This window comes from Cryptococcus neoformans, chromosome 9 (genome assembly GCF_000149385.1).
Source record: "Cryptococcus neoformans var. neoformans B-3501A chromosome 9, whole genome shotgun sequence".
In the NCBI taxonomy this organism is placed as follows: domain Eukaryota; kingdom Fungi; phylum Basidiomycota; class Tremellomycetes; order Tremellales; family Cryptococcaceae; genus Cryptococcus; species Cryptococcus deneoformans.
In genome coordinates, this window is record NC_009185.1 from 381429 (window position 1) to 395231 (window position 13803).

The window sequence follows — 13803 nt, forward strand, 5'->3', positions numbered from 1 at the left end:
CCCCAGAATTGGTTCGAACGGCCTTGTGTCTTGGATCCTTTTACAGGCAATAGCCACGAAATTCGCTTTAGTATAATATCTCATCAGATAAAAGGAAGAAGATAACAAGAGGCACGATGGACATTACACTCAAACCAATTTTCTCAAAGTCCATAGAAAGTTACATAGCCATTTTTGACGTTAATGGTATGATAAACATGGTGGTACGGGTCGAAACTAAATCAGCAGGGAAAGGAAATAAAAAATGTATTCAGCAACGCACATTGGAAAGGATGCGTCCCCAATGACCATGCAGTCGACACCTATTTAATCATTCAATAAGAGGTCTTACGAATAATTATGTCACCAACCGTCATACAAAGACACAAATCGACCGCAGCGGCAAGCATTATTGTTTGCGATTCAAAATGTGGCCTCCGTCCTAAGGACCATCAGGTTCTGGTTTATATATCATCCCAATATTTGAATGAGACGAGATAAATGTATTACAGTCTCAGAGCCGCTATCCAAACCATCATTCGCGTCCTTCAAACCTCTCAAGTGATGTTGAAACTTGAAAGGAGCCCAATAACTGGTCCATCCTGCCGGCTGATTGCAGAAAGAAAGATAAAGGAAGACGTAGTCACGACAAGCAACGCCTTTCTGCGTGCTTCTTCCCCTTCGATCAAATGGAAATACGAGCCAATCAATGAGCAAATATAGCATTACATTTTTGCTCACTGGTTGGTACGTAGCTTTCTTCTTCACAACCGTGGAAAAATGGGCGTGTACCATGAGAATGATATTATTGTACTTGGCAAAAGTTCACTTGGGACAATGATTAAAATACGTAGAGCTCACATTTTAAGAGCAAGAAAAAAAATTTAATAATAAAATAAAATAAATTAAAGATTACGTAAGTTACAGAACGGGGAGGGTGACAAGTAAAAAGGACATCCATGTATGGGATAACAGAAACAAAGAAGAGGATTTTGTCTTGCAATTGATTCCGCCCAACTTTGTTGCATGACACTCATTTTACCTGATTGATGAACGAATTGTGTACGTATATGTAATACACTAAGTCCAAAAAGTAATCAAAAAGAATGATCCCGGGCGGGATCGAACCGCCGACCTCCTGTGAAGACATTTCCAAAGAATGTTAGACAGGTATGGTGACCAACTCCATCACGTGACCATTTTCCAAATTTAACTATGTTAACATGTATATGTCTTTTAGTCTTGTTGCTCATTTTTTGCGATGTCTAAAAGATTTGGCAGATACAGTCGCCCTTCGTTGTATTACCAGAAACTCTCGGAGCATCTAATCAGGTGCAAGTTCCTGTGAGATTCAAAATAAGCCTTCAGGGGCTATTCATACAAATTGCTATCTCCCAAAAGAGTAGCCATATGATCTTCTTCCACTTCGATGCGTTTTTATCGCATTTACAGCTTGGCTCTATAACCTTCATTATTTGTGCTAGAGATTCAAGCCTTGCCCAAAACCTCCTTGATACCCTTGACAACCTTTTCCAGATCGCCCCTTTGCCTGTCGACAGCGGTGATACCCATGTGTCCGATTCGAAAGTATTCGCTAACAATGGCCTTATGCAAGCCAGCGGCCACAACGATGTCTCGCCTGAATTTGATATTAGGAACGGTTGAACAAAGAATGCGATGACTCACTCGGCCAATTTAGGAAGAACATCGGGCGCCTTCACACCTTTAGGGAACCTGACAGCGGTCATACCGTTCGCAGCAATGTCACGGCTCTTGGGGACGAATTCAAGACCAAGTTCGGCGAGGCTGTCCTTAACATAGGCGCTGGCAGCCTTGTGAGCCTTGAAACGGTCTGCCAGAGGTGCAGAAGTAATGGATTTGAGAGAGGTGTGAAGCGCATACACGAGCTGGACGGGGGCTTTGAGAAAGTCAGAGAATCGCAAAAAGAAGATTAAAAGGCATGACTGACGAGTAGCAAAGTAAGATGGCTTTCCGCTTTCGTAGTTCTGCATAATGGGGATCCACTTCTTCCAAGAGACATAGTAAGCGGGGATAGGAGTCTTCCTTTTCTCAACGGTCTAGTTTTAATTCAGTTAAGTACTTATGAGGACGTCTGAAATTCTTACCTCCACAGCCCTCTTGCTGGCAAGCACAACGCTCAAACCAGGAGGTACACCAAGGCCCTTCTGAGTAGCGCTGAGGACGACATCCAGTCCCCATTCGTCAAACTTGATTTCTTCGGAAGCCACTGAGCACACGGCGTCAAGAGCAATGAGGGTGTCAGGAGAGTGCTTCTTAACAAGAGAAGCTATGTGATCAGCTGGTGAAAGGACACCGGTGGAAGTGTCGACATGGGTGATGGTAAGAAGCTTAGGCTTAGAAGCCAGGGCTGAGATAATGGCATCATCACTGATTAAATGGTTAGACGACGATTCACAGAAAGTGCGAAGGACGTTGGACATACGTAGGAATGCCACCGACCTCGGCCTTCACATGAGTAACCTTGGCACCGTAAGCTTCGAGGCTGTCAAAAAGACTATTAGAAGAGCTTTACAGGTAGCTAGAAATGCTTACCACTCGCCGAAAGAGTCACTAAAGTAGCCAGTGTTGAGGACAACAGCCTCTTCATCTTTCTCAATGAGGTTGGCAGCGACTGCATCCCAGCCCAAAGTACCGCTACCCGCAATCAGAAGAGGTTGGGATCCGCTCTCCTTAGCGGATAAAAGAACGTCACGAAGGAGAGATAGCGCTTCGCCGAAGACAGGAATAAAGGCAGGAGATGTGTGCGCAGTACCGGGAGTCGCGTTGGCAGCGAGAACGGGGTCAGAGAACTCGATAGGGCCAGGAATGCTATGACATGTCTGTTAGCCGTTTTAGGTTTCATCGTTAAGAATACGCACACCAAAAGCTTGTGGGGAGCTTGATGGAAGTCGGACATGACTACTTTTCTGGGGCTTTTGAGTTGGTACCGTACTGAACTGCTTACGCTAAGATACTATGGGGTGTCTTTAAATGGATATGTATTGTAGTTGACGAATACAAACTGCACTCGAGTAGTCGGCTGAGTAGGCTTGAACGAATGCCGTTCAAGTCGGATCGGGACAGCATAATCCACTCGTCAAATGACGCACTGCCGTTGGCTACATACATGTTAATCAGCGCGTCTTGGCCGCTGCTGTTGCCGGTCCGCTTGCCGAGCAACAATAATCGGACACTCGAGAGCCGAAAGCCAAAGCCTCGGGGTCCAAATAAATTATCACATTTATTGTCCCAATTGTCAGCTTTTCTCAACATGAAAAAGGGACATGAGACCATGCATGGATATTTATAAAGACCGTGATCCACTAATAACAATACTGAACGTATATGTATACGAACAAGATGAGGAAATGCTGTATATGTACTAATCTACAAATAAGACAAACGGAACATCTATAAAAAGACAAATAAATGATTAGATTGATTTGGCGAACGCGATGAAACCCGACAATCCACGGAATGCCCCTTTCGCGGTCGCCCCATAATGCTCCAACGTGTGACCATCCTTATCACGCCAGATACCATCGGAGCTGACCAGACCGTATTTGATGGTGTTCTGGTTCGAGAGAAGTGTATCCATCATTTCCGCCACGATTTGCTACGCGAGCGTCAGCGGGCTTGAAACAGGATCGGGTTGGAGTTTACTTACCTTGGAATCAATCATGACATTGACTTCTTGAGAATGGAACCAGGATTGTGAATCTAGGTGATATCTCATAAGCAAAACATTTATAAAGGGAACGAATAGTCCTTACCTTGATTTCCATTTCCAATAATCAGCACTTCATCATCGTACGCCGCAAATTTGATATGGCAGTTCCGCTGCTTCTTGACGGCATTGAGGGGCCTGACTTGGTCCTTTCCAGTGTACCAATATACTTTGAGGTACTGCTCTTTCTTCTCCGAGGACAACTTCTTATACAGCCTGTCGACAACCTCTTCATTCGTACCACCTTGGAAAGGGATAGATTCACCTTTGTCGTTGAAACCTGGAAAAAGGCGGGTTAGATGGCAACTAGATATACCATACTAGACGATATCACTCACCCAAATCTAGCAAAAGGACAACTTCTACTCCTCTTCGACAAGCTTGTTTGATTGCACGAACGATCGGACGGGCGTTAAGAGTAGGTGTCTGTACGAACACCTTTCTCTTAGCGTATCGAAAACCAGCAAGCCACGCGGCATTTTGAGGGTTGCGGATATCTACGCAGCTTGTCAATTCGACACATTGCCATTGGAGGCACAAGAAGCTTACCGTGATGTCCAGGCACTACAATGGTGGCAATTTGCGCATCAGTCTCAAAATCTCAGTAATGTATTTAATAGTACTCACGGCCATGCGGCTTTCGGCAGCACATCGCGATTGGGAAAGGGTCGTGAGGAGCATGAACTACATGCGGTCTGAAGTTGTCGAGCTCGTCTGAGTCTTCAACGGTAGCCCACGCATCTGAGAGTGCGCCTGCGTCTGTACAAGGGCTGTCAATTATAGTTCAGTCATCGATCCCCGGTGTACTCACTAAACTTCTTAGACAACTGGAACATCCTTCTACTACCAGTTCCTTCCGGCTGGATCTCTTCCTTTTTGGGTTTCCAGGCGTTTTTTTCTTGAGAAATGTCCATTTCGAGGTGCTTCTTGGTCTTTTCGTATGTTTCTCCAGACTCTTCAGGCATTTGAGCAGATAATGGTAAGGGCTCATTTGTCTCGCTGGCAGGAGGCTCCCTAGTCCGTGTTTCTGAAGTACGAGGACCGTCCGTCTTGGAGGCTGGTTTTGTGGCAATAGAATCGGCCGTGTATGTTGCATCCTCTTCCGGAATAGTACTATTCTGGACGTGAAACCCTGTTTGAGGAGTGATGTCCTCAATCGGTGAGCAGTTTGATGACGCATCCTGAGTCGTTTCCAGAGGGAGATGAGTGGTTGTGATGTTTGGCGACTCGGTTGTTCCAGCGTCCGGAAAGATTTTACCCATACCATCCACTCCCTTCATTTCTAGAGGCGCAAAACACACGTGTTTCTTCGACAACGCGCGTTCCTCAGCCACACATCCCCCCTCCGGACTGTGTCGGGAGATAACATCTGATTCGTTTTCACGGGGAATCTCATCGCCCAAAATGTAGGAATTCCAAACACCATCCGTCCTGTCATTTGGAAGTGGGTATGTTTTCGATTTCGGTGGAAGTTCAGCTGTAACTGTAGGGGACGAATTGGCTTCCGAAGGCGCCGGCAAAGTATGTGTCTTCTCCTCGTCACGGTCTGCAACACGGTGAGCTTTCTGACATGATAACTATCTCAATTTCACGTACGTTTTTCTTTGCTGGGCCTTCTACTTGGCCCCCTCGAGTTAGCTCTGCTGCCGGTGCCCATCATACCCATACCCAGACCCCACCTATCCTTGAACTCCCGTAACTCTTTCATCGCAGTCTGGGCTTTCGCCTCAAACTCCTCTCCTGGTTTCCAATCCGCTAAGCTTTGCCTTTGCTGATCCACTACTTTTCTGACTGCTTCTCTTAACCTTTCTCCCGCACCTTCATGGTGGGCAGCTTCTGCCTCATTGTCCTTTGTCTGACGTCGCAACAGTATACGGGCAGCTTTGGCAGCTTTGAGGATTTCAATATCATCGAAATACGGATTTTGGTCTTGGAAGAGATAGTGAACCTTTCCATCGGGGCCACGAGGAGGTTCGTAAGGTTTGGTCATGCAAGGAAGAGGTGGATTAAGGCGGTTGTACCACGAGTGAAGAGCGATCTCGTAAAAAGCATCGACGACAGGGCCTTCAAAGTGGGACATGAGTTCGAGATTGGGACGATCTGATCCATCCTGTTAGTATATTACCTCGCCATTAAGGCGCATTTTAAGGGCCTCACCTTGGATATTGTTACTATTGATAAGAGCAACTTTTCTGTCTACAATCAAAAACTTTGCGTGGAAGGTGCCCAACAAAACCTTGTGGAAATTCTATCCATCATATCAGCGGATCTCTTGCTACGTATCTTCTGGGACTGCCTCACTATCACTTCCATGTCCAGACCTTTTGTGTCTTCCTTTGCCGGAAGATCAAGCGGTGTCCATTCACTATGGTGCACCGGCGCATGGGCATTCCACAGTTGTTCCCATGATCCTCGATCATACATGATCTTGACTATCACTTTAGGCCTGCCCTCTTTCAAAACTCGCGCTGAAAGATCGTGCAAAGCTTGTGAGATCGTATTGACAGAATTGGACGGCCTTCTGAAGTCAATATTGTTCAATATATAAATCACTGAGTTACTCACTGCCAATAGTTGGTGGCTAGGAAGACCTCCTTTTTTGCACGTACGATGACATCGCGATAATGCTGCATGATATCAGGAATCAGAGAGATGATCGATAGCGGCATAGTGGTTGTTGAACCCAGCAGGTCTGGGGGAACAAGACCAGACAGAGGGTCGCGATCTAACGTGGGCAACAACGATATGTACATCTGCACAGTCGTTAGTCCCACCTATCTTTCTAGATTTTTACTAACCTTCCAAAACAGTTGGCTAACAACCGCGCCTTCTCCCTTTTCACCTTCAAACTTCCATCCTGCTTTCCGCCTTAGTTCTTCTCCTCTCTCTTCGCATTTTCTCATTTCCTGCTCCGTCAAACCCTCGATGACACTATGTTTGACTCTGAATCTTTTGATTAAACGTAGCAATGGATTAGGTTGTGGGAAGTTGGTCCTAATAGCTTTCGCAACCGTGTGATTCGGATGCTTCACAAGATGGGTGGACAGGAGCTTTGGCGGAGTCAAAGCACTGCTCGCCGATGTCCCGGAATCCTTCGGTGTAGAGTCCACCTTGGGGTTGCTTTGGGGCTGGAGGTAGGCTGGTGGAGGTTGAGGCGAAAGCGGTTCGGTAATGGAGCCTGTTGGTGGTGAAGTTGCTTGAACTTTTTGAGGCCTGACAGCAAGATCAGGCGTTTCTAACATTATCTCGGTGTTATTCTGGTGTGGTTGACACGTTGTTGCAGTGGAAGACATTATTGCGTGTTATCGTGCAGTGCGATTGAGAAAAACCAAGGCTGCCGATATTATACAGAATGTAGAATACCGTGCTCTGTGTTTTGTGAACGTAAGTTGGAAACTTGTGAAACGGTCAATGATGCAACACCGCCCGAATAAGTGGCCAAGCAGAATGTCGTGTCCTAATACTATTCGTGCTTGCTTGGCGGGTGACCGTCGGAGTGGTAAAGTGAAAGGCCTTCGTGCGATGTGCGAGAGAAACGGAGTGATGACCACTACGCTGTTTGTACGCAGCGTCTCTTCTAGTTATGATTATAGGGGGTGAGTATGTACAACTAGAAAGTTGTTAGAATCTAGTCTGTCTTGATCTTTTGTCCTTAAACTGAAGGTCGATCCGTCAAGTCCCATGCCCGCAAGGCCGCCGTCGTCATCACTCTTCTTCGGTCATCGCCCCCAACTCCTTCCCTTTTTTTTCCCTTTTTCCGTCGCGTTTTTAATTTTTTTCTTCCGCAACAATTCCTCGGCTAAGAGCGCCAAACTATGTATCTTCTTATCATTCAAGCAATTGAAGCACAGCTCCATCGACGGTGCATGCTTTCCTTTTTGTCACGTGTTTACAACCACCTTCAAACCTGAAACAGCTACTTTTCACTGTACATAACACCCATTTATTGTACAGAGAGCCATGATCTATACATCTATATCGCCCACCAAAAATAGAGAGAGAAAAAGAATCAGAATCGCGGTGCGTTGATGATGATACCGGTCAAACACCCAGCAGCAGTGCCTGCAATCTATCACGTATAGCAATCCTATCAGCGACCTATACAGCTATACGTAAGCTCTTCCATCATACTTACAGGAACTGTCAGGACCCAGCCAAGGAAAATCCATCCGAACGCTCGCCAGTTAATCGATTTTACTGATGCGCGTTTCATCAGTGATTACTTCCGTGTAGCGTCTCGAGCGAAGATATAACTCACTACCTCCCGAAACGATACCGACACCAGCTGTAGCACCTGTAATGCACATGGTAGTGCTGACAGGGATGCCATCTTCGCTCGAATATCAGCAACTTATCGCATTCGTATGAGTGAGGAAGCCTACACTGAGAAGCCAGCAAGACAGTGATGGATGATCCCAGCTCCATGGAGAAACCTCGAGAAGGAGAGTGCATGGTCAGTCTGTTACCGAGCACGGACATGATATTCTGTTTTGACCGTTAATACAAAAGAAGTCCATGTTGATGTAATTCACTCACATAGCCATAAGTAGCAAGACCAATGACGAGCATCAAGCCTCCAGCAACAAAAATCCAAACTGGCGTTTCAGTCTCAGAAGGTGTGATCGTACCCGTGGACCACACATAGTAAATGGCTGCGAAAGGTCCAACACTGTCGTCTCATCAGCCATTTACGAGATTAGTTAAACCTTGGCACGTACGCATTGGCGAGGTCATTAGAACCGTGGGCAAAAGAATTTGTACACGCAGTCAATACTTGGAGGAAAGAGTACAAGTGTTCAGTCTATACCAAGCAATCAGTGCGTCAATTTCATTGGGAGTGTCAGAGTAAACTTACTTCATTGTCATACTGGGCGGCGTGTTGATACATCTTCATCATCCTATCGCTCTCCTTCCCCTTGCCCTCGTGTGATTGCATGGCATGAATGTCGACTGGGTTCTTATTAGCTATATAACCAGTTGCATGAATATCGACAACTTACCCGATGTACCATGCAATAACATCTTGGGTAACTTGTATCTGAATAGAATCCACAAGTTCCTGGGTAGAATAATCGCTCCCTCAATTTTATGGTCGTCCTTCTCAAGGTCTTCCAAAGCGCTGGCATATGGTTTACCTTTGGAAAGACTCTGCAAGGGGGCAGACTCGATATCCTTATCCTTCTCGTGGGATGTGACTGTCAGATTGGTTTCAAGAGGAGCACCTTCACCTTCGGTCGAACCTTCAGAGACCGGGTTTGTAGGGGTTTCCGTGGCAGGCTCTTTGTGCTCGTCATCTCGATCGTAAACTCGGTAATCGGGGACGTGTCGTGCACCCTCGGGAGGAGGAGGAGGAGCGGCTCGACGCCAAAGAAGAGGACCGTAAAAGAAGTGATACCATCGAAGAGCTGATATGGTCAGCTGGATGCGTGATCTAATTGATAAGAAGGCTTACTGTAGTCTTTTTTAATGACCTTGGAATACACAAAAGGCAACCAGAAGATTACAGACAGGAACGCAATAACAACACCAGTGAGTACGATGGCAAGGGCGATAGTGGTCTGGGGGAGCTTGTTAAGCTTAAGTTGAGGAGCACCTTTGTAGACTGTCGTTGCATCGCGATTAGCTGCATTTTTGTCCGCACGGATCACAATAACCCACCAATAGACATTGTCAAGATTGCCGCCACTGTGAAAAAGTAAATCGGAGAAACATACAATCCGGCCTTCAAAGGATTCTTCCTCGTCAGTACAGCATACTTGGTGATCAAGTAGACTGTTGCCCCAAACCCGGCAGAAATGGCGGGAGCGATCGCGAAACCAGCAAAAATAGTCGCAATACCCTTTCCATCATTCCAGCCCCACTGTACAGCACCAGGTCCATCGAGCGCGACACCCACACCTGCCAAAGCAGAGACAATCGAGTATGTTGTGGATACCGGCCATGCTTTTCTAGTGGCGATCATGAGCCAGGTAGCAGAAGCTGCAAGCGCGCAGACAAAGGCGAGAAGTTCGATGCCGGGATTGTTTCTGAACGCCGACATGGAGATGATACCGTTCTTTATGGTACTAGCCACTTGAGCACCTGCAAGGACACCTCCAAGGAATTCACAAATTGCGGCAAGCATGGCGGCTTGTCGGAGAGTGAGCGATCGGGAGGAGATTGAAGTAGCAAATGAATTAGCGACACTAGATACAAGTTGATGAGCGTTTCGACCATAGCGAGCATACTGCAAGACCACTTACTCGTTGGCACCAATATTGTAGGCATCCAAAGCAGCAACTGATTCCATGAACAGTTGAATTAGTGGCAGATTACTTTTATTGAAGAGGGTTCTATCTTACAAAGAACACCAAAGGCGAATAGATAATCCCACTGGTGAAGAACAGGCATCGTATCGAGCTACTGTCAGTCTGCAGAACGCCTGAAACTGAGGAAAAAGTGAGCGCTGTTAGATTGAAGCAACGTAGAAAGAGTTGCAGGTCTAGCTAGGTCTTATACATTATTCACTTCCCGCTCCTGTCCTAGGCAAACGACGGCAGCACGAACGTTTACACTTCATGTATTTTCTCTTCATTGCATCGTGACCCGAAGAATGAAGGCTGACTAACTGTATCTCGCCAGTATTGTGGATGCATCAAGATAAAAGATATGGTGTTGCAGAAGAACGTGCGTGGTGCAATTTTTGCCAAGTAAATGATGAGCAAAGCCAAGAAGTTTGAAAATTGCTGGAAAGCAAACTTGTGCAGCGAACCGACTATTAAGGCACGAATGTTGATGCAGCACTACAGGGTCTACAGCTGTACGTGCTTATTAATTACACTTATTCTGTTATGGAGCGGACCGAAAGAATGTCGGCAGCAGTACAACGTCCAGGGCCACAAACCGTTGTTCACTCACCCATAGTAGAAAAAAGCCTTGTCATTCGTTGCACAGTTCGGAGGATATGATTATTTATTATGCAAGCTACCTCCATGCAGCGGCAGACGACGGAACTGAAGCATACTCGCCGTTGTACCCTACGATGTAGTGCTAGTGATTCCTGTTGTCTTTTTTTCGCATGCAGTTTCTATCAGTCATCCAATAGCAAATGTGAGTATTCGGTTCATGAGGGCGATGGTGATTCTTGTTGTCATGCCAAGAACGAACCAAGCCATTTTTATGCCAGCTGCAGTTTAGTAGTATACACCACCTTAACTTGTTTTAGATTGAACAAATCACATTCACCATCGCCAAGGTCCTTTCGTGAACGTGGCGCCCATTACAAAGAGGAAGACAGCTGTAACATATATCCGCACCACGCATGACCAGCGATTTATTGATTCGTCGTTACATAAGAGAGAGGATGAACAAAATAAATCGAATTACTCGTAGATAAACTAATACTCTCGCTGTACTGGTCGGTATAGGTGACCTACTAGTACGGAAAAGAATGTAACCCCCCCCCCCCCCTTTGATCCCGTTTTTCTACCTATACTAACAACATCGATTGCATGTATCATTTTACAGTGCATGTTTTCGGGCAAACCAAGTACATAGGCAGATTCTATGTATAGTTTACAATAATCTAGTACTTGATAGACTTCCCTTCCGCCTTCCAAACTGCTACACGCCTCTGCTTCATCTCATCTACTATGAGTTCCGGTCCCTGCTCTGCTCCAGGTCGATCTCATCCCATGCCTTCTCTATCTGTTCCCAGAGCTCATTAAGCGACGTAGCGACCCTGGGGAAAGCAGCGACCTTTGACTTTAGGAGATACACACCACGTTCTCTATGGGATTTAGGTCAGGAGAAGAGGGGGGACGGTCAAGGGTTTAAATTCCCATTTCAGCTCTCGCTGCTTTCGCAACGGCAGCTCGATGTGAAGGAGCTCCGCCCTCCAACACAAGGATGTTTCGGAACCGGAGGACTTTAGTGACCTAAGGATACCACCCTGGCCCCCCAAGACGCCTTCGATCATCATCTCGGGGTACCTGAGTCCGTTGAGGGATTCGGCCTTGGTCCTGATACCATTTTTGACTGTCGATGGAGCCTGAGGAGGACGGCGTAAAAGAGGGAATTTTTGGTAGTAGCTAATCGATCCCCAAACCATCTGGCTCTGTCGACCAGAATGGAAGGTTGGTAGGATGCGTTGGTGGAGCGTACGCTTCGCCTACGCATCGGGTAGCCCTTGGCCGCCTCGCAATTAGTCCCCCCAGCTCCAATGCACATTCATCAGTGAAAATAACGCCCGGCCAGTCCCTCTTCATGTTGTCCCTGGCCCATTCTTTCCTCTTAGCTATGGCTTTGGGCGACAGATAAGGCTTACGCCTCGTGATTCTGCGGTAAAACCCATGCTCATGAGCGGTCTTGACTAGTCGTCACGCTGACATTGTATCTCTTTGCGTGGACGCTCCGGGGTTCACAGGGAGTGCGAACAAAGTCCCTCAAAAGACTCCTTACTTGTATCTGGTCCAACATGCACCTTTGGCCTTCCAGGGATTGGAAGCGGATAAGTGTGTCCGTGGTGCGCATACTCTCGACACCAGCGCTTGATTGTAACACTACTTGGGACACTTTTGTTGTTTTGCAAGATTGCTGAATGATTTCCCACTTTCGTGGGCTTCCACAATAGTTCGCTTGGTAGTGGGGGTGACCTGGGGTGCCATTATGGAAAAGAATCAGACAGTTATAAGTACATGCATGAACAATTCAAAATTATAGTTATGGGGTATAGTCAAAAACGCATCGCGGGATCAAAAAAAGGGGGGGTACTTTCTTTTCCATAGGTACCAGTACATTCTTGCACAAATGAGATACGACGGGCGATCGTCCTTCAATCCAGTTTGTCCGGGTACAAACGCTTACAACTTTACTTTCTATGTGCAGAAAATCCAGTATAAGACTCTTTTCAGGTGCCATTTGATATTTGTCACGGTCTTATCCATCCCCATATAGCTGCCGATGGATAATAAAGAAGGAATATACCTCCCATAATTCCTAAGACCATTAGGGAATCTGAAGTTTTATGATTAGCTAGGGCGCCGTTTTACTTTATAACACTCACATAGGATGGCGTAATACAGTCCAATTTGTCTAGCCCTCTTGACCTTGGTGCTCTCGTTTGCCCTTATGATTTCATTGTTCAAATACATTTCCTGCGATTTCGTGTCCATTTGTCAGCATTTCCTTGCGGGATATCTCCCAAACGCACCACTTCATCTGCCCAGAGTTCGACCCGTGTGAGAGCATCTGCCTCGCCACCCCCACCTTCCACTCTTTTGAGTTTTTTGGCACGTAACGCACCAATGCCGCCAGTCGAAACACTTAGACGAGCAGCTCCGTCCTCATCCACTACATCCCTCCAAGGTGTTGTCCGTTCTCGCATGAGTTCGACATCCCCGCTCCGAAGTTGCAGGCTTTCCCTAAGGTTTGACTGGAATTGTGGTATACTGGATTGTATCGCCTGTTGAATTGATGCAGTGATTGCCTATCCAGCTGCGATGAGCCAGAGAGAAATATACATATTTCAGCCATTCAATGGACACTTACCTCCGCGTCATCATCCACCTTTGATAACCTTTCCAAAATACCTTGTGTATTCGTCATGATATGGTGTCTTACTGTGGACTACATTTAATCAGTTCTGACAATAAATAGCGATTCATTACAATGAACACACCAGCGTAGAACGAATGACTCGCTCATGTTCTTCGCAAGCGGCAGTGAGGCGTTCAATCTCTTTTTCCACAGGACTTCAGGTCATATCAAAATCAGTACATGCATCTTAGCTATTGAAATCTAGTCCCAAATTGCTGACGTACTGGAGGCTATTTGCGGTGAGAGGTGCCGGAATAATCCTCCTTTTCGGCAGTACGATTATCGGGGGAGCAGAATTCGGGGTCCGAGGCGGGGAAGAGGCGACTGATGACGGCTGTAGGCGCTGGGAGCGGTTTTTGTCGCTGGACATTATACAGCATGTGATGATGGTCAAGAGAGCCCTTCGACCCTGAAAGATCTAATAACCTCTTATTGTTGCACGAAGAACGAACAGGCAAGAAATTGAGCTGGGAGGACAACAGCGGAAGCAAAATGGAAAG

The 13803-nt window shown here is 46.5% G+C and overlaps 4 protein-coding genes and 1 non-coding gene across 5 annotated transcripts; all 5 read right to left on the reverse strand.

Annotated features, from left to right (window-relative positions):
• Window positions 1–1086: 1086 nt before the first annotated feature.
• Window positions 1087–1177, reverse strand: CNBIt090. Its single transcript is given in 2 exon segments — window positions 1087–1123; window positions 1139–1177. It is a non-coding gene; the product is annotated as a tRNA-Val (tRNA).
• Window positions 1178–1467: 290 nt separating this feature from the next.
• Window positions 1468–2917, reverse strand: CNBI1360 (hypothetical protein; the record flags this gene model as incomplete). Its single annotated transcript, XM_768429.1, has 7 exons — window positions 1468–1618; window positions 1666–1897; window positions 1949–2057; window positions 2106–2388; window positions 2444–2503; window positions 2554–2829; window positions 2880–2917. The coding sequence occupies 7 exons, from the start codon at window positions 2915–2917 to the stop codon at window positions 1468–1470; spliced, it is 1149 nt and encodes a 382-aa protein (XP_773522.1).
• Window positions 2918–3433: 516 nt separating this feature from the next.
• On the reverse strand, window positions 3434–7020 carry CNBI1370 (hypothetical protein; the record flags this gene model as incomplete). The annotated part of the gene is made up of 12 exons (XM_768430.1): window positions 3434–3616; window positions 3668–3720; window positions 3774–4007; window positions 4066–4224; window positions 4277–4291; window positions 4355–4486; window positions 4539–5273; window positions 5324–5827; window positions 5885–5963; window positions 6029–6248; window positions 6293–6480; window positions 6526–7020. 12 exons carry the CDS (start codon window positions 7018–7020, stop codon window positions 3434–3436), a joined length of 2997 nt encoding a protein of 998 aa, XP_773523.1.
• Window positions 7021–7736: 716 nt separating this feature from the next.
• CNBI1380 (hypothetical protein) lies at window positions 7737–10117 on the reverse strand (the record flags this gene model as incomplete). The annotated part of the gene is made up of 12 exons (XM_768431.1): window positions 7737–7796; window positions 7863–7924; window positions 7986–8057; window positions 8110–8212; window positions 8264–8396; window positions 8446–8528; window positions 8583–8692; window positions 8728–9132; window positions 9180–9329; window positions 9386–9912; window positions 9970–10006; window positions 10069–10117. The coding sequence occupies 12 exons, from the start codon at window positions 10115–10117 to the stop codon at window positions 7737–7739; spliced, it is 1791 nt and encodes a 596-aa protein (XP_773524.1).
• Window positions 10118–11504: 1387 nt separating this feature from the next.
• CNBI1390 (hypothetical protein) lies at window positions 11505–13673 on the reverse strand (the record flags this gene model as incomplete). Its single annotated transcript, XM_768432.1, has 9 exons — window positions 11505–11876; window positions 12095–12360; window positions 12451–12566; window positions 12640–12721; window positions 12771–12861; window positions 12918–13169; window positions 13256–13333; window positions 13386–13458; window positions 13528–13673. The coding sequence occupies 9 exons, from the start codon at window positions 13671–13673 to the stop codon at window positions 11505–11507; spliced, it is 1476 nt and encodes a 491-aa protein (XP_773525.1).
• Window positions 13674–13803: the final 130 nt, after the last annotated feature.